A 20,254-nucleotide genomic window follows, 5' to 3' on the forward strand; every position below is an offset into this window, starting at 1 on the left:
AATAAATTGGCCTCTCCATTCTGCCATGTATCATAACCATGGGTTAGTATTGAGAGTTGTATGTTACGGTAGAAATCTCCTACCGTCATCATGGTGTCTGGTACCACGTAGACTAATTGACTCCCTCTAGTCAGGTCTACTTCCATAGTTGCAATGATGGACCTGTCGTCAGCCCATCTGTTGTCGCGGAACACCAATAGTGCTAGTGTTCCTTCTTCTTGTCGGTGGAGTGTCTGGATCCTTGCTTGAAGGATCCCTAGATGAATGTATCTCATCCCACTCCGGATCAGTTGGTCAAAACTTCGTTCTTGTATAAAAGCCCTGTCTTCCTGGTTATTTGTGACCAACATGGCTTCTTCAGACCTGTGTGTGTAGACCCTATGATGTACATCATCTCTTCTTGAATGATATAGCACCTCAGCAGGCGCTATTGTAGCCCTTTCCCTCATAGATAATTGTAGTTGTGCTTGAGGGTCTATCTGTTGCTCCAGAATTTGTATATTTGGGTTCGTATTTCTGGAGATAAGCTGCCCGAGTCGCCTTCTGGCGTTGAATATTCTCCTCTGGTTCCTCCGGTAATTCCTGATTTGGTCTTCCACGAGAGGAGTTGATGTAGACACCTCTTGAGTTCTGGTAGTCATTTCCTTGCTTCTTGGAAAATTTTTATGGGGTCTTTGAAGACCAGAATTTTTCCTTTTGCCTCTTTAGGTCTTTCCGAAGGACCCAAGTTGAGGTTTGCTAGTCTGGAGATGAGTTCGTCCGGTACTACTTGGGATTGTATGGGTTTTGATTGTTGCAACTCCCGTATTGTCTGTAGTTCCGTTCGTATTCCTTTTATGTCCTCAGCTATCTGTATTAAAAGTTGTATTTGCACGTTGTGCTGTTTAATTACAGCTGTCTGGTGGCTGAGAGTTCCCGGACAATCACTGGTTTTAAGAAAACCGAGTGACGGGGGATCAATGGATTCAGTGGCCTTAAGAGCTTCTTTGTAGGATTCGGTACTCCTTGAGGATATGTGGCTCATCCAAAAATTTGCTTTTCTATTTTGGATAGTAAGATTTCAATCCTTTGGAGTTTTTGATCGAGGTTTCGTGAAAGCCGTAAGGCTTCTTCTTCAGTAAGCCTGGATTGCTTAGTTATTTCAAACAACAGTTTCTGAACTTCAGTTTGGGTGAGAGGCTTATTTTCAACAAATAAGGAGGTCAATGTTTTTACTGAGGATTCAAGCCTTTTAATCCTATGCTCAAGGTTTTGGTTTTCTTCAAGCAGGAGCTTAAAGTTTCTTAGATTTACTCTACTTGAGAGACAAGTTCGGTCGTAAATAACTGAAATATTGTGGGCAAGTTCCTTTTGGGTAGGTTTTGAAGTCTCGGCTAGATTTAAGTAATCAAGATGGGAGGTATGAGAGTCGGTATACCACTTTTGAATAGATTCTTCCCAAAGCTTAGACATATACTAGATATGCATGAGCTTAATCCTACTTACTTTCTTAACTTTAGAGGGCTTGCGTCAAAGGTCTTACTGCGGTTCTCTGACCTAATTGCCTTCCTCGGGCTCCTCACAAGTTCAGATTGCAAGAGAAATCAATTTCATGTATATATAGCATTAATATCATAAGCAAAGTAAGAGACTATATCAAAACAATAGAAGCTCTGATACCAGAATGAAAGTGAATGAAAACAGCGGAACGATGAATGTAGAATGAAAAGCGGAACTAACAATGAATGAAAGCAGAGAATGAAAAGTTTGGGCACAAAGAAACTAGAGAAAGCTTAAATTGCTTACAAAAGTTTGGGCACAAAGGTGAGTACAGGGAAAGTTTCTTGCTCAAGTAAGGCTCTGGTGTTTTCGACCGATGCCCTGCAAGAGCTTAGTTCTAGCGAATATATAGAAGAAGAGGATAGAACCGGGTACTCATTGGGCCCCATCGCATTCTTATCCTCTCCTCTAATATTGCTAGACTTCTTGCAGAAGGAAGGAATATTCCTTCAAGCCATTATTACTAGCACTATGAGCGGCTCCCCGAGGCTCAGCTCTTTTTCTTAGTGACTAAGGAGGCTAAAAAGTCTATGCTTGGTCCACTAGGTCTGTCTTTTTCTGGCGGCTAAGAAAAGCTTTTGCGCTGGCTGTCTTCAGAGGCTGAAGTTTGTTGTCCTCTGCGTTACGTCCTTTACTAGGGATAAGGCATCTTCCAGCTGTTGCTGCTGTTGGATGATGACCGGTAACCAATCCCTGTACCAATTGTTTTCATTCATCGTTATGAAGACTCTAGAAGCTCTGAAGATATACTTCCTAGACAAAAGGGAGATTATTATAAGAACGGATTGTCAGGCCATAATAAGCTTCTTCAACAAGTCATCTCAGAACAAACCTTCCAGAGTCAGGTGGATGGCCTTCGTAGATTATATAACGGGGAGCGGCGTGGACGTCAAATTTGAACACATTGAAGGAGAAAGTAATGTCCTGGCTGATTCATTATCTAGACTAATCAATATTTTGGTTGCAGGATGGCCAAGCGAATCTCTGTTTCTGATCCTAGAAGCCACCCAGGAAGTACAGGCCAAGCCCAATGCTCGGGTATTGGCTCACCTGAGTCAGATGAAATTGATTTCTCTTGCAATCTGAACTTGTGAGGAGCCCGAGGAAGGCAATTAGGTCAGAGAACCGCAGTAAGACCTTTGACGCAAGCCCTCTAAAGTTAAGAAAGTAAGTAGGATTAAGCTCATGCATATCTAGTATATGTCTAAGCTTTGGGAAGAATCTATTCAAAAGTGGTATACCGACTCTCATACCTCCCATCTTGATTACTTAAATCTAGCCGAGACTTCAAAACCTACCCAAAAGGAACTTGCCCACAATATTTCAGTTATTTACGACCGAACTTGTCTCTCAAGTAGAGTAAATCTAAGAAACTTTAAGCTCCTGCTTGAAGAAAACCAAAACCTTGAGCATAGGATTAAAAGGCTTGAATCCTCAGTAAAAACATTGACCTCCTTATTTGTTGAAAATAAGCCTCTCACCCAAACTGAAGTTCAGAAACTGTTGTTTGAAATAACTAAGCAATCCAGGCTTACTGAAGAAGAAGCCTTACGGCTTTCACGAAACCTCGATCAAAAACTCCAAAGGATTGAAATCTTACTATCCAAAATAGAAAAGCAAATTTTTGGATGAGCCACATATCCTCAAGGAGTACCGAATCCTACAAAGAAGCTCTTAAGGCCACTGAATCCATTGATCCCCCGTCACTCGGTTTTCTTAAAACCAGTGATTGTCCGGGAACTCTCAGCCACCAGACAGCTGTAATTAAACAGCACAACGTGCAAATACAACTTTTAATACAGATAGCTGAGGACATAAAAGGAATACGAACGGAACTACAGACAATACGGGAGTTGCAACAATCAAAACCCATACAATCCCAAGTAGTACCGGACGAACTCATCTCCAGACTAGCAAACCTCAACTTGGGTCCTTCGGAAAGACCTAAAGAGGCAAAAGGAAAAATTCTGGTCTTCAAAGACCCCATAAAAATTTTCCAAGAAGCAAGGAAATGACTACCAGAACTCAAGAGGTGTCTACATCAACTCCTCTCGTGGAAGACCAAATCAGGAATTACCGGAGGAACCAGAGGAGAATATTCAACGCCAGAAGGCGACTCGGGCAGCTTATCTCCAGAAATACGAACCCAAATATACAAATTCTGGAGCAACAGATAGACCCTCAAGCACAACTACAATTATCTATGAGGGAAAGGGCTACAATAGCGCCTGCTGAGGTGCTATATCATTCAAGAAGAGATGATGTACATCATAGGGTCTACACACACAGGTCTGAAGAAGCCATGTTGGTCACAAATAACCAGGAAGACAGGGCTTTTATACAAGAACGAAGTTTTGACCAACTGATCCGGAGTGGGATGAGATACATTCATCTAGGGATCCTTCAAGCAAGGATCCAGACACTCCACCGACAAGAAGAAGGAACACTAGCACTATTGGTGTTCCGCGACAACAGATGGGCTGACGACAGGTCCATCATTGCAACTATGGAAGTAGACCTGACTAGAGGGAGTCAATTAGTCTACGTGGTACCAGACACCATGATGACGGTAGGAGATTTCTACCGTAACATACAACTCTCAATACTAACCCATGGTTATGATACATGGCAGAATGGAGAGGCCAATTTATTAATCACCAGGGGATTGGTAGGGCGACTTTCAAATACCCCGAATGTCGCCTTTGCATATGAAATTTCAGGGGTGGTGGACTACCTAACAAGCCATGGCGTAAGAGCTTTGCCAGGTAGGAGGTACTCCACAACAGAAATTCGAGGAAGAGACTGGATGATCAGGCCTACGCAGGTCTCGATTCCCATGCAACCTGTTGAGCTCAGGAGCCGAAACCTGATCGATGGGAGAATTTCGATCAGTTTTGAAAATTACAAAGCTGCATCAACATCCAGTAGGATCCAGTACAACAATGCTGATGATGAAACGTTCAGTGACGAAGAAGAGATACGAAGTCACACAATAGCCGTCAACATTCAACTTTCCAGTGATGAAGAAAACGAGGCAGAAGAACTGCAAAAGGATCTAAACTTTTACTTCCAAAACATCTACACTTCAAATAAGGAAGTAGAAATGCCGTATCCACAAAAACCTCAGAAGGAATTAATTGCGGCAGGGCTAGAAGAGGACCTAGTTATGGAATACCCACAACTAGCAAAACTGTCACATCAGGTATACTCATCATCCGCCATCTCAAATTACAGGCCACCAGCAGACTCAACAATGGGGCCAGTAAACTACCCTCCAGCGGTAAATATTGAATCTACAAGTCAACGACCTGAATACGAAGGAGGCTCGAGACGACCAAGGTTCAAAGCCAAAAGCTTTTCTGAAGCCTGGAACCTTCCCTCAGCTTTTCAGCAACAGGGAGCAATCTTCATAATCCCTTCCCAATTGGGTATGTTTGACGAGGTATTTATGAGATGGGAATCTATAACAAAAAATTTAGTATCTTTACAAGGATTCACAGATCCCCTAGCAAAAATGGAGTTCATAGAAAATCTTCTCGGGGAGGCTGAGAAATTGGCATGGATCCAATGGAGAATGGCATACCCAGAGGAGTATCAATTACTCATAGCCAATGCAGATGGAACGGGAGGTACGCAAAATATTCTTTCCCAATTAAGAACAATTTTTATATTAGAAGATCCGTTCCAGGGATCTACCACGGCTCAGGAAGAAGCCTACCGTGATCTTGAAAGGTTGTCATGCACTAACCTCAAATATATCATTCAGTTCTTAAATGATTATATGCGATTGGCATCCAAAACAGGAAGAATGTTCTTAGGACCTGAATTATCTGAAAAATTATGGTCCAAGATGCCAGGAGAATTGGGAAAAAGAATTAAAGAAGCATTCGAAACCAAGTATAGAGGGAACACTATAGGAGTAATCCCAAGGATTTTATTTTCCTACAAATATCTGGAGGCAGAATGCAAAGATGCCGCCTTCAGACGAGCACTGAAAGACCTATCTTTCTGCAGTGAAATCCCTATCCCGGGATATTATAATAAACCGGAAAGGAAATACGGGGTGAGAAGATCAACTACATACAAAGGAAAGCCCCATTCTTCCCATGCAAGGATTGAAAAGAGGAAGCATTTACTAAGAAATAAGAAGTGCAAATGCTATCTCTGTGGCGAAGAAGGACACTTTGCAAGGGAATGTCCTAATGACAGAAAGAACATTAAGAGAGTAGCCATGTTTGAACAAATTAATATCCCTGAAGACTATGAGATATTATCTGTTCAAGAAGGAGAAAATCAAAGCGATGCTATATACTCAATTTCGGAAGGAGAGGACATTGAAGACCTACAACATGGTATTCACTCCTTTACTCATAAAATCTTTGCTTTAATAGAAGATAGTAGGACATGGTGGATTGGACCAGATACAGGCTACAGGGCAAGAATACAAGTTTCCCAGGAACAAGCGGAATGCAGGCATATATGGGAAATCAATACTGAACTACCACCAACACTGGAAGAATGCAAGTGCTGCAAAAGAAAATCACAAAGGAGGCATAGGAGACATTGTCCCCTATGCAAGATAACGTCATGCGGAATGTGCAGTATCTACTATTTTGACAAAAGAACACCCATCATGATGGAAGAACCACCAAGGTATGAACCAAAGAACCTGCTTCAAACTCAGCAAGACTTTATTAATCACTGTGAAGCAGAGATAAGAAGACTCAAGCTAGCAGTCGAGTTTGAACAGCAAAAGTCCAAAGAGCTTGAGGAAATAAATATTCAAGCTATAATAACAGCACAAGAGAATCTTCAGCTGAAAAAGGAGCTTTCAGAACTACAAGAGAAATATGGAAAATTGGAAAAAGAAATACTAGAGGTAGATCAACTACGACTGGAAAAGGTAGATCTACTAAGAGAAATACAAAAGCTCGGAAAAAGAAAAGCTGAAGAAAATGAAGAAGATGAAGAGGCCTTTGTCCTCTTAGAAGACGAAACTCAAAAGATCCTCTCTATGGAGACAAGAGAAACAGGAGGATCAAGGAAGTCCAAGAACATGCTCTTCAACCTCAAGGTACAAATGGAAATTTTAAATATTCCTCCTTTTGAAATAAATGCAATACTGGACACAGGAGCCACAACCTGTTGCATAGATGAAAAGGCTGTACCAAAGCTGGCGCTAGAAGAAAATCCCTATGTAGTTCACTTCAGTGGGATTACCTCCAAAACTACCGCCAATAAAAAATTAAGGGGAGGAAAAATGACCATTGGAAATAACAGCTTCAGAATCCCATACACCTATGCGTTCCCGATGAAGCTCGGTGATGACATCCAGATGATAATAGGCTGCAATTTCATAAGAGCCATGCAAGGAGGAGTAAGGATAGAAGGTAACACTGTTACATTCTATAAGAATCTGACGACTATTAACACTCTACCTTACATCTCAGCAGCCCCAGCAATAGAGGAATTGGATTTAGAAGAAGATGATTACATACAAATACAAGAATCAGTGTTATATTCAGCAGAAGCCCAACAAAGTCATGAAATTATAAGGGCTAAATTCGGAAGCCTACTAGACCAATTGAAGGCTCAGGGATATGTTGGGGAAGATCCCCTCAAACACTGGAAGAAAAACAAGATAATGTGCAAATTGGAAATCAAAAATCAGGATTTCACAGTAGAAGACAAACCCCTGAAGCATCTAACACCGCAAGCGAAAGAAGCTTTTTCTAAGCACGTAAAGGCATTACTGGAGATTGGGGTCATCAGACCTAGCAAAAGTAAGCACCGAACAACTGCAATAATTGTCAATTCAGGAACAACGGTGGACCCCATAACAGGAATAGAAAGAAAAGGAAAAGAAAGGATGGTCTTCAATTACAAGAGACTCAATGATATCACTGAAAAAGACCAATACAGCCTTCCGGGTATCAACACGATTCTCAAAAAGGTTAGCAACAGCAAAATTTATTCAAAATTTGATTTGAAATCTGGATTTCACCAAGTCGCTATGCACCCGGAATCTATTGAATGGACTGCATTCTGGGTCCCTGAGGGATTATATGAATGGTTGGCAATGCCATTCGGCCTTAAAAATGCTCCTGCGGTATTTCAAAGGAAAATGGACAACTGTTTCAAAGGCACTGAAGATTTCATTGCAGTATATATAGATGACATCTTAGTCTTTTCAGAAAATGAAAGGGAGCATGGACAACATCTCGCTAAAATGTTGGAGATATGCCAGGAGAATGGACTCATTTTGAGTCCAACAAAAATGAAGATAGCGGTAAGAGAAATTGAATTCCTCGGAGCAATTTTGGGAAATTCGAAAATAAAGCTCCAGCCCCACATTATCAAGAAGATTGCAGAATACAAAGAAGAAGACTTGACCACAAAGAAAGGCCTTAGGTCATGGCTGGGTATTCTAAACTACGCCAGAAATTATATACCCAATTTGGGCAGACTCCTAAGCCCGTTATATTCAAAAACAAGCCCAACGGGAGAAAAACGAATGAATGAGCAAGATTGGAAGTTGATCAGAAAGATCAAAGGCCTAGTGCAAAACCTTCCGGATTTGGAAGTCCCCCCTGAAAATTGCTTCATAATCTTAGAGACAGATGGATGTATGGAAGGATGGGGAGGGATCTGTAAGTGGAAGAAACAGAAGTATGATCCCAAAAGCACTGAAAAAAATATGTGCATATGCCAGTGGCAAGTTCAGCCCGATCAAATCCACCATTGATGCCGAAATGCACGCCGTTATGAAGACTCTAGAAGCTCTGAAGATATACTTCCTAGACAAAAGGGAGATTATTATAAGAACGGATTGTCAGGCCATAATAAGCTTCTTCAACAAGTCATCTCAGAACAAACCTTCCAGAGTCAGGTGGATGGCCTTCGTAGATTATATAACGGGGAGCGGCGTGGACGTCAAATTTGAACACATTGAAGGAGAAAGTAATGTCCTGGCTGATTCATTATCTAGACTAATCAATATTTTGGTTGCAGGATGGCCAAGCGAATCTCTGTTTCTGATCCTAGAAGCCACCCAGGAAGTACAGGCCAAGCCCAATGCTCGGGTATTGGCTCACCTGAGTCAGATGATAAATCAAGTGACCTCCTCCTACAGTACCAACAAGAATTGGATAAGATCACAGCCGGAACACGTGGAGGACTTTCATTCAACAAAATGGGATTATCAGAAAGAAGACTTGGAGCGATCCAGAAAGAAGCCTCCAGACAAGCGGTCAGTGCGCTCCAGCAATTCATCAACATCCACTCAATCAAAACAAAAGAATACAAGAAAAGAAGTGGAGGAAGGGACAATTGGTACAGGGATTGGTTACCGGTCATCATCCAACAGCAGCAACAGCTGGAAGATGCCTTATCCCTAGTAAAGGACGTAACGCAGAGGACAACAAACTTCAGCCTCTGAAGACAGCCAGCGCAAAAGCTTTTCTTAGCCGCCAGAAAAAGACAGACCTAGTGGACCAAGCATAGACTTTTTAGCCTCCTTAGTCACTAAGAAAAAGAGCTGAGCCTCGGGGAGCCGCTCATAGTGCTAGTAATAATGGCTTGAAGGAATATTCCTTCCTTCTGCAAGAAGTCTAGCAATATTAGAGGAGAGGATAAGAATGCGATGGGGCCCAATGAGTACCCGGTTCTATCCTCTTCTTCTATATATTCGCTAGAACTAAGCTCTTGCAGGGCATCGGTCGAAAACACCAGAGCCTTACTTGAGCAAGAAACTTTCCCTGTACTCAGGAGCAAAAGCTGCGAGCAACGGGAGGCGCGAGCGGCGACGGTGGCAGCGTTTGCGAGCAACGACAACGGCGAGCAGCGGGAGGCGCGAGCGGCGACAGAGGCAACGTTTACGAGCAGCGACAGCGGCGAGCAGCGGGAGCGGGAGCAAGAGCGACGAGCAGCGGGAGGCGCGAGCGACGACAGGGGCAACGTTTGTGAGCAGCGACAGCGGCAAGCAGTGGCAGCGGGAGCAGGAGCGACGAGTAGCGAGAGGCGCGAGCGACGACAGAGGCAGCGTTTGCAAGCAGCGACAGCGGCGAGCGACGACAACAGAAGCGTTTGCGAGCAGCGACAACGGTGAGCAGCGAGATCGGGATCGAGAGCGACAGCAGCGAGGGTTATGGTTGGGTTCTCACTTATATCGATTTTAGTTGGTTCGATCAGTGATTGCAAAAGGCGCTCGGGCGCTCGCCTAGGCGCTCGGGCGAGGCGAGGCGAGGCCCGAGCGCCTCGCTAATGTCCCAGGCGGCGCGCTTCAAACTGGCGCCGCCTGGGCGCTCGCCCGAGCCCAGGCGTTGGGCGCTTCGGGCGAGCGCCTGGGTAAACCAAGGCGACCGAACCAGAATTTTAGGTCTGGTTCGGTTGTTAGTTGGTTCAATCGAACCAACTAAACCGATATAACCCCAACCCTAACCCTAACCCAACACTAACCTGCTGCCGCTGCCGCTCTCGATCCCGATCCTGATCTCGTCGCTCGTTGCCACTGCTCCCACTGCTGCTGCTCGCCGCTGTCGCTGCTCGCGCCTCCCGCGAGCCCTCTCGCTGCTCACGCCTCCCTCGAGGCCTCCCGCTGCTCGCGCCTTCCGCTCCCTTTCCCTTTCCCGCTGCCGCCGTCGCCGCTCGCCGCTGCTTCCTCGTTTCTCCGTCAGCAGGTTTATATTGTTAATGTGATTATATTTATTAATAATATTATATATTTTTATATTTTTTATTTAAAATTTTAAATAATTATATTTATTAATTATATTTTATATTTTTATATTTTAGCACCTCGCTTCGCTCGAGCGAGCGCCTAGCGCCGCGGGCGTTTTTGGACCTTGGCGCCTAGCGCTTTTTAAATCACTGGGTTCGATTGAACCAACAAACCATCGGAGACCGAACCAAGACCGAACCAAACCTAAAATCTTGGTTCGGTCGCCTTGGTTAACCCAGGCGCTTGCCCGAAGCGCCTAGTGCGTGAGCTCGGGCGAGCGCCCAAGCGGCGCCTGTTTGAAGCGCGCCGCCTGGGAGATTAGCGAGGGGCTCAGGCCTCGCCTCGCCTCGCCCGAGCGCCTTTTTAAATCACTGCAATACATTATGTCGTGAGATCAATTTCATGATTAGGTCCAACAAACATATCATATTGATATGCAGATGTATAAGATCGACGACCCTGATCCACCACCCGTGAAGGTCCGTCATTCATTTTGGTGATAGAATTAGCAATCAGGTATATCTACATATGTGATTATTTAATTCATTTGAATTTTAATTTTTTATTGTAATAAAATAATCTAAAAATTCAAATGATTTTTCTGTAGATATTTTAATATTTATAGGACAATCCGTAATGGACCGAAATACGAACCTTGCACAAAGCTATTCCTCAAATCCCGAAAAAGATATGTGATACTATTCTTACCTAATTTACATTGATTTTGCTAAACTTAAACTATTACTATATTTATTTCTAACTTGAAAACCCTATCCTAACTTTTTTTTCTATTTTTCAAGTATTTTCAGAAGATTTTACACCTAAATTAGGCATACCGCTCGGTACACCGTACTGTACCGTACCGAGCAAAGCTCGAAACTCTGGTATGGTACGAATTTTCAATCATTGGTTCATAGTGGTTTATCTTTGCTAATATATATAACTTAAATGTCCCCTCATCTAAGTTTCTCAATGTTTGTAACAAGGGTCTGTTCCAGTGATGTGACACGATAACAGCACTTATGGATAAGAGCTCAGCAGAAAACATGTTACAGATAAAAATTTACGATACCGCATATACTGATCTGAAAGCCAACTGGGACACGAAAGAAGTGATTTCACCCAGTAAGTCCAAGACTCCAATATAGGTTGTATAACTTGACAAATTCACTATGTGGATCCTATATTAAACAGTAAGCAGACCAGTACCAAATGGAACCAAACATTTGAGATGTAATACAAGCAGAAGTTGCATGTTTTAATGTTTGAGACCACTTAAAAATAAGCTGATATGTGTGCAAAAGATAGTTAAGTTCCTAAATTGAAATGAAAAACTAAATAAAAAGACGATTAGCATACAAAAACTGCAAAAATGAGAATGATGACAAATATATTGAAGCAGTCATTAGTTTTAACTACAACAAAAGAAACTCACAGTTGAGAAAATGCCACAAATGTAATAAGGTATCTCGCAGGGTCTTCTAGAGCACTCCATAGACTTTTATCATAAGGAACTCGTTCTTTGGTTGAATTCCCCGATAACAAAGCAACAGGACTCTGCGTTGCATACCTGTGCAGTTTCCTGAATATTTTGGGCATGACAAACCAAGCCAACAATGTAGCAGACACAGTCCCAGTGATTGGAACAATCACCTTCTCCAGATATTGATGTGAATCATATAACTCTTGCAAATATGGAGTCACATTATCATACGAGTCTTTAACTTTCTTTTCTGTGCTAATAGCCGCATCCACAACAGCCTCACGAGCACGGTCAAGTATAGCTACCCAGTCATTCCCCACAGCACCAGTATTTCCATCCTTTGATGCTTCTGTACTTGCAATATTTTCAAGAGCACTTTGGACACCATCTTGTTTGCCTCCAGAATGGGAAGAATATGTTCGATAGTTGTATTTTGCATTTAAGCACCATGGAGATAAAGTATGTCCAAAGCTTAACAAATTTGTGATTGATTGGTTGCTAACTGGAAGTGTAGTTGAATACGTTCTGCCATCAGTTCTGCAACTCCAAGTTTCAGCAAAAGGGAAGAAAGTAAACAATTTGCCCTTACTTGTTTTTCTATGTTGCCGAGGCGAGTCTTGTACACCGTATTTGTCAGGTGTAAGGTCACGTGATACTAAAGAAACACTGCACAAGGTTAGCCTTGAAATTTCAAGTGGAGAGATGAATGACCCAAGAGATCTTGCCTTGAAGCAAGAATCTATGGCATTGTAGAACGACCTAGTAAATGTTGTTCTAAATCCAGCCATTGTTATATATATTCAGAATCACTTATCACCAAGAATGAAACTTCTGCCCATACAACATGCTCCAAGATATTGACTCTGCAAAATAATATATAAATTATTATAAATAGGATTTACAAATCCAAGGTAAAGAACCTACCATCAAAAAACAAAAGGCTAGCATGTTTTAATATTCAAAAAGGAAGATTGCTTATCACGCAATAATGAATATGCATTTTAGAGGATAATCTAATGAAACCAGAGCAAAGTGCCTTAAACACTGATTATGAGTTCACTAGTATCCACTAAATTACATTTACTCCTTAAGATTAGTTTCCAACACTTCTAATTTGTTGTAAAATTAAACAAGAACAAGAAAGAAATTAAAATTTTGTAGGATATCAAAAATTATAAGACATAATCAATAAAAATAATTCCAAAAGAAAGATGTAAAAATCTTTAACTAATCCAATTGGATTTATTTACAACATTGGTTATTCAGAACGAGATATAAGGATATATGCCAAATTAGGTGACTTATTGAGATCCTTCTTTGCCTTGAAACCCCCAAAAAAAAAGGGAAATTAGATCTTGTTGGCTTCGTGCAATCAAGATCCAAAAGATCAATGCTATTAGATTCTAATAAATGTTTCATTAAACTCTCATCATTATTTCCATTCATTTGACGATCCAAAAATTCAAGAAATCAAGAAGAAAGTGGAAAGAATGTAAGAGAGGAAAAGGGTAGAAGGGAACTTGGGACACCGAATTCATGGGCTCCGACCTTCCTGGTGGAGATTCTTAAGACGGATTCTTTACTTGGGTTTGTGGTTCGTCGTTCTTTAAGTCACGGAAGGCCACTTGACATGATGATCAGACCTTGCAGGGGTTCAACCCAATTTGTGCTATGTAGGGCTCTATATAGGAATAAGACAGGCCAGGCCGGGTCGGATCGGATTAAATGGATCCATTGAAGAGTCGGATTGTGAAGCCTGTAAGCCCCCATGTTTTCTGTTAGATTTAGGCATACATATTATTGGATGTAGATTAAGATCCAAACTCGTTTTGGATTTGAAAGCTTCTAAGCTTATGCATCAATAACCAAGTTATTGGGTTAGTACTCTAATAAGGCTTTCACTACATAAGGTGATGTGGTGTCTCTCAGTGACTTTGATGTGATGGTATCTTAGTGCTATTATCACCAACGTATTGAGATCTACAAGAGATAATTAAGCGTAACAATGACAATGGGACTAACATTTGTTAACTACATGAAGAATGTCTTGTTTTGCATGTCGGAGGTCAAATTTAAAATTTGATTTATGCATTAGAGTTGGATCTAAATTTGGAAACTTTAATTCTTTATAAAATTTAGATTAGGTTGATAACTATGTTGTCAAGGTGCGACCTAATAGACCTACTAACATAGCAACTTAAACTTAATTCTTAATGTCTAGTTTGGTTGTCTATTCCATTGATTAATGCAATAAAGCTTCCTTGGCTTCAGATCGCATTCGTCACAAGAATAATGTTGGATCAATTAGAAACGTGTACTATTGGTGTCTAGGATGATTGAGGAATTAATTGATTGACTTGCAAAACCAAGATCGAAAATGTACCCAACAAGGTTCCTCCAACACAAAAGTGAGAGTAGCCCACATATGATGGGTAATAGTTTGTATTAAATATTTTTAATATAATGTAAGTCGATGTACTATGAGGTCTTTTATAGTCAGATTCCATAACCACTCATACTTAGCGCATAGTTTTGACAAATCATAGGATGTTGTCCAAATGTAAAGGGTCACTGAAATCATCGGAGGCTATTGTTGATGATGTGTATTGATCGAGCATTCCCTTAGACAATGATCAGGTTTAACATATGATATGGGGATCATAATATATTGATGGTTGTCAACACCTCATCGCCTTGTTACAGAGAAGTCAGTAGACAAGGTGTTCGATGTAATATGATGTAATGTTTCTGTATGTTTGTGTCGTTCGATTTTGTACATGTCTTAGGCGACATGTACAGGGCTTGCAGCAGGCTTGGTAGCCCCCATTTTAATTGCCATTTGTGGCCATTTCAGGTTTGCACTACTTATGTTGCACGACCATTTAAAGCTTGCGAAGTCTAGCTTTCTATTTTGCATTGCCTATCAATTATTTGTTGAAATGTCAACTTGTGAGGTCCCGAGTATAACACTTCTTCTAACTCGTGTTCTCACTCTCGAGGAAAACTTGCATCGAACTAGGAAGACCCTTATTGCATTTCAAAAGACAGCTGACCATGGATTTATCGACTTCAAACTTTAGAGGGTTCACATATCCCTAAGACTTAGAATATAGTTCATCTTAAAAATTATTATTCATAACAAGGATTCAGACTTGGCAAAGAAATTTATACTCAAAGCCTAATAAATGTTGTACTTTTCATTACACTTGAGAGTTCATTATAAAATAAAATTAGGATCTCCCGATAACAAAATCAAAAAAATAGAGAAAGAAAAAATTTACAAAAGGCAAGCAACTCAACACCTATACTACTTCATAATGGTCAACAATCATAAATGCCAAAGGAGGTTTGACAGCATCGTCAACAATCATAATGGTCTCATATGCCAAAGGAAGTTTGACAGCAAGAACTTCCACATTAGCAAGTGGGGCTTTGGGCTTTGCAACTATCATCTCCTCGCCTATGGACTCAGTAGAGGCCCCTTCAGGTATCGACTTCGCCACAACTCCATCTGACATTCCCTCCACATCTTCACCGGGTCCTTCCCCTTCGAGCCATATGGATGTCGATTTACAAAGATGCAAAGTCCGCTTGATGGGGCAGATTTGTAAATCATGGGCAGTGGATTGATTAATTGGTCCAAGGCCACTGAAGACCCTACCTTCTATTGCTATTGTTGTTGTTATGGTAATTGTTATCGCTCCTATCGAGGCCCCCCAAATCGGGAAGCCTTAGTAACTCGAGAAGTCTCCCCCCTTATAAGGAAGGGGGAGCCGAGTCTTCAAATCGCTTCGAGGAGGACGACTTATCCATCCATGATCTTGGTTGGGTAGCAATCACGGAGGATCTCCTCAGTGCTTGTTCATTAAATTTAGCACCAATGCCCTACACGAACCAAGGATGCTCAGATCTCCACCGACGATCTCTCCTCTGCACTCGAGTTGCCCTGCTCATCCCTATGGGAAGATTGACTCGGGGGGTCCACGACTGCTTCACCAGCTTGCCTTGCTTTATCAATTGCCTTGAACATATTTGCGTGAAGTCCATGTCCACAGCATATAAGAAAAGGGTTGAAATCAAAGCCAAAACTAAAACAAAAAAGGAGGAAGAAGTGAGACACAAGATTGAGTTCTGCATCCATAATCCATTGCTCACTCATTTGAAGATGGTAGTGGACTCGAATAAGTCAAGGGCAATCCAATGAAATTGCTCCTTCTTAGCCCCCAGCAACCTCAGGGGGGCATTGGCAAACTTTGGGTGGCCTAATACAAGATAAAAGGCCACCCTTCCTCAAAGCTACATAAAAGAACCTACCTTTCTAGCCCTTATTGGAACTTTGTGCCCCTTTAACTTTACAATTGATTTAGGTAGAAAGAAAGTAAGCTATATCTCTAAAGCAAACGTTATAGTACAAATGCGGTAGGGTCAACATCGGGGTAATACTAAGCCTCCAACACTTCTAGTGAAGGTAATAAGATAGCGCTAAGAATTCGATGCCACCTGGGCAAGACAAAACTTCGAAACCTAGAAGGTTTCAACAAAGAAAGAATAGAGGGGGAATCAGAGTCCTGCCTACAGTGTGTTTGTGTATCTGCAGAGATAATAATTCTGTGTATAGAGCCAATCATTAGGCAGAGCAACAATCAACTCTAATTCGACCGAGATGTGGAAGGCTTCTCTAACGTGTGCTACTACTCTAGTGCTAATGCACAACTAGAAGTTAAATGATCTCGTCAAGGACTACGGGACTCCACTACCCAAGGGATTCGCCTCCGAATGGACATCCTCCCTCATAGTAGCGACATTGACCCCTTCAAAGGAGGTAGTCTACCTAACCGACACCAATGGTGGTGACCAGCCCGATGACTCGTCTAAGTCCCAACCGAAGGATGAGGAAGAAGAGTTGGAAGTCATCTTTGACCTTCAGAAGGGTTTTCTAAGTTCTCTAAGTGAACTTTGGGCTGCCCCTGGTGGACCATTCGTTTGTCAGATGATTCATATCGATGGATGACCTGGCAGCACCTCATTGGTCGAACATGATTCAAAAAGATTGCTATCTTTTTGAGTCCCTGGTGGTTTGGTTGGCTGCTACATGGAGTGCTCTCTAAATGGGCCACATACACAAGGCATCATGTAATCATTGCAGAATGTCAAGGATCGAATCAAATTCAATTAGACACAACCACCGAAATAACACTCCAAAAAATTGAGGCAATAGGGATAACTCACACAAAGAGACCAAATACATTGGCAGATCCATTACATAATCATCCCCGACACAATCTTGCATTTCAGGTCGAAATTCCCTTTTCCTGATACCACATCACTCTGAGACAGACACAGAGAGGACTTCCATTGGATTCTAATCAGCATCCACATCAGACAATCAAAACCTTACTAAGCAAAATATAAGGCTGACTAGGTGTTGCTTGAGTGCCGGGTAATTTGCTCCCTCATCATCTTTCTGGCCCAAAGATATCATGACTGACTTAAGTCCAGAGCAACCGTATACAACCTCTAGAGGGCCAAAGAAAAAATCAAAAAGAAGATTTCAATACAATATTAATGTGAAAGAAATTAAACAATATTCTAACCCAGGAGAAGATCCACAAAAATGTCAAAGTTGATGATGGACTACTTGCATATCATGATTAAAAAGCCTTATGGGCATTTATGTACCTCCTATTGTATCTCAAAATCAGTTAATATCTACAAAAATTTTACTTGTGCTCCAAACTAAAATCTTCAAGCAATGTGGCAAGTACAAAGAGAAAAAAAAAATCTAACATTAGTCTTGCCTTGACCTTTGGGGATAATGCACATGAAAGAAAAAAACAAGGATTATATTCTTCTAATATAGCCAATCTCTGCTTGTCTATGCACAGTGCTTATTCTGCTTCAAAATCAATTGTCAATCACCATCTTCCACTAAAATATCAATTTCATAAACAAGCCAATTGCTTCCACTAACACAAACATTTAGGTCATGAATTTCCAAGATTAAAAAAAAAAAAGTGGTCAAAATTTTCAGATCAAGAAAACCAATCTCCAAGATGACAATGCACAAAATCTGGTGATTCCCCACTTTAAATTAATCCCATTCATTCAACAAACGAAAAATAATTCCAGCATGCATGGTCTGACAGTATATATGCTGCAGGGATCCTTTAGAGCAATATGAACAGAACCATACGAAAACAAGGCCTGACCCAACAGGATGAAGAAATGTTGGAGAAACAATCCACTGGCAGGAGCAACACGAACTAAGAGTCCAGAAGAAATTCTTTAACCCAGTGTACAATCTCACAAAACAGGCTCTTCAAGAACAAATAATGATACCAATGTTCAATCTCATTGACCAAGTAAATATAAACTGCCCTTAGTGTTCAAAGGGCCATAAATATGATAAAGATGACATAGCCAGCAGAACCAGGCCTAGGTCAAGATCTTAGAGTGATCATCAAGTGGTAAATCACAGGTAAAAACACAGTAAACAGCAGAAACAACCTAATAAGCATCAACATGTGATTTTGGTGGACATGTCCATGTCTAACACGTGTCAAAAACTTGGATACATACACACACATGCCAGACACTCGCATGCGGTACTGTGCTTGTGTGGCCCTCATGTGAGGGCCATATGCTTCGCAAGAAAAGAAATCTGAAAATCGTCGCAAGGAAACATATATCAACTATATCAATTATTTGACGTACTCAACTTTTATTTTGGATACTTAAACTTAAATAATTTTAATTATTTCAACACGTATGATATTTTATAAAATTTAAATATAAATACTATAAAACTCATGTTAATTGAATATATATATATATACATATACATGTCTCCTCACCTTGTCAGTGTCCTAATTTTTTAAAAAATGACATGCTGTCGTGTCCATGTCCATGCTTCTTAGGAAACAAGGACCAAAGTGTTGCCAAAAGCTTCAAGGTTCCAAAACATATGAGATGTTAGGCACTTGCCCGAGCAATGTGAGATGCTCGCCAATGTAAAAATGATAAAAAAATATAATTAAGATTGTTAAAATAAAATTTATACAAAATATGAGTTCCACAAAATTTCATATTCAAATTATCACCACTAAATATCAAATTACATTCATTTAATCATCTACAAAACATTAAAGTGCTAAGTTATCCGAATCTAACAATAAAATGACAAAACGAAAGAAGATTAACATCAAAATTAACATTATTCAAAATTATAGTAAAAAATTAACATCAAAAGTGACAATTCAAAATTCTAGCACAGGAGGGAGGAGGAAGAAGAGGGGGTTGTGGTCTGGGTGCAGGGAGGAGGAGCATGTTATCGGGGAACGGGGGACCTGCGACGAGGAGGGGCAGGACCAGCGATGAAAGGGGGAAGAGGGAGGGGAGGAGGGAGGATGAGTTGTGGTCTGGGAGGGGAAGGGAGGGGGACGATAATGTCGGGGAAAGGGGGGGAGAGGGCGGAGGGAGGAGCTGTAGTCCGGAAGGGGAAACGAAGGGGGCGCCCGCTACAAAGGTGGGAAGAGGGCGGGAAAGAGGGAGGGGCAGGATGCTGTCCGGGAAGGAGGGGGGAAACTGCGACGAAGGGGGGAAGAGGGAGGATGGTTCAGGGGAGGTGGGGGGTGATGGTTTGGTGGGGTTTTGCGATGAAGGGGGGAAGAGGGAGGATGGATCAGGGGAGGTGGGGCTGCGACGACGGGGGGTTGAAGGTTTGGCCGGGGTTTGCGATGAAGGGGGAAAGAGGGACGAGGGATCTGGGAAGGGGAGCTGATAGACACTGTTCCAAAACAGTATATCGGGGTCCGGGGTGGGGGAGGGTGCTAGAGAGAGAGAGAGAGAGAGAGAGAGAGAGATGGAGGTGGAAAGGCAGCGGATAATGCTGTCTGGGGGGAGGCAGTCGGGGTTCAGGCGGCGGTGTGTGGAGGAGGAGGCATTGGGGTGTTGTTGGGGTCCGGGGAGGGGGGAGACGACGGAGGAGAACGAGGAGAGAAAGAGCGTGTGTTACCGAGAAGAGTCCGCCGGAGATCGCACGAAAACCCCTCATCGGAGGAAGATGTCACCGTCGAACGCCGATGGAGAGGAAGACGCCGTGGTTCGGCGATGGGGAGGAAATGCCGACCCCGCGCTGTTAGGTTTACCAAGATCTGGTTCGACCGAAACAGAATCAATAAACCCAATTCCTTTACGCTCGACCCGTATTACTGACATAAAATTAATAATAATTTAGGGGGAAAGCATTTTATCTAAATCTAATCATATATATATCTCCAATACCACTAACGATAACAATAGTTTCCAATGAAGCTGCTAATTACTCCAATTACGATTAATCCCTCCCATAGACGACGACGAACTCTTCCGTGTCAAAAGCTCATCTCGATAAGTCCTCCGGTGGTCTTCCATCTACGAAGAATTGCAAGAGTTGGTGCGATCATGACATGTCTGTAGCATAAATAAATACCAAAACAAAATTATTTATATTAAATATTTATAAAATCAATTCA

General features: G+C 41.8%; 1 protein-coding gene across 2 annotated transcripts in view; it reads right to left on the bottom strand.

Annotated features, from left to right (window-relative positions):
- The window catches only part of LOC103977852 (mechanosensitive ion channel protein 1, mitochondrial), a 38,072-nt gene extending 18,156 nt beyond the window's left edge, over window positions 1-19,916 (bottom strand). The window contains exons 1-3 of one of the 2 annotated variants that reach the window (XM_009393608.3): window positions 19,756-19,916; window positions 12,331-12,604; window positions 11,694-12,243 (exon numbers count right to left, since the gene is read on the bottom strand). In XM_009393608.3, the coding sequence (XP_009391883.2) occupies window positions 11,694-12,243; window positions 12,331-12,529 (749 nt within the window). In that variant the 5' untranslated portion in view covers window positions 12,530-12,604; window positions 19,756-19,916. Of the gene's footprint in view, window positions 1-11,693; window positions 12,605-19,755 lie in introns of both variants that reach the window. The other variant, XM_009393531.3, reaches the window with a different exon arrangement.
- Window positions 19,917-20,254: the final 338 nt, after the last annotated feature.

The sequence above is a fragment of the Musa acuminata genome, chromosome BXJ3-4 (assembly GCF_036884655.1).
Source record: "Musa acuminata AAA Group cultivar baxijiao chromosome BXJ3-4, Cavendish_Baxijiao_AAA, whole genome shotgun sequence".
Lineage (NCBI taxonomy): Eukaryota > Viridiplantae > Streptophyta > Magnoliopsida > Zingiberales > Musaceae > Musa > Musa acuminata.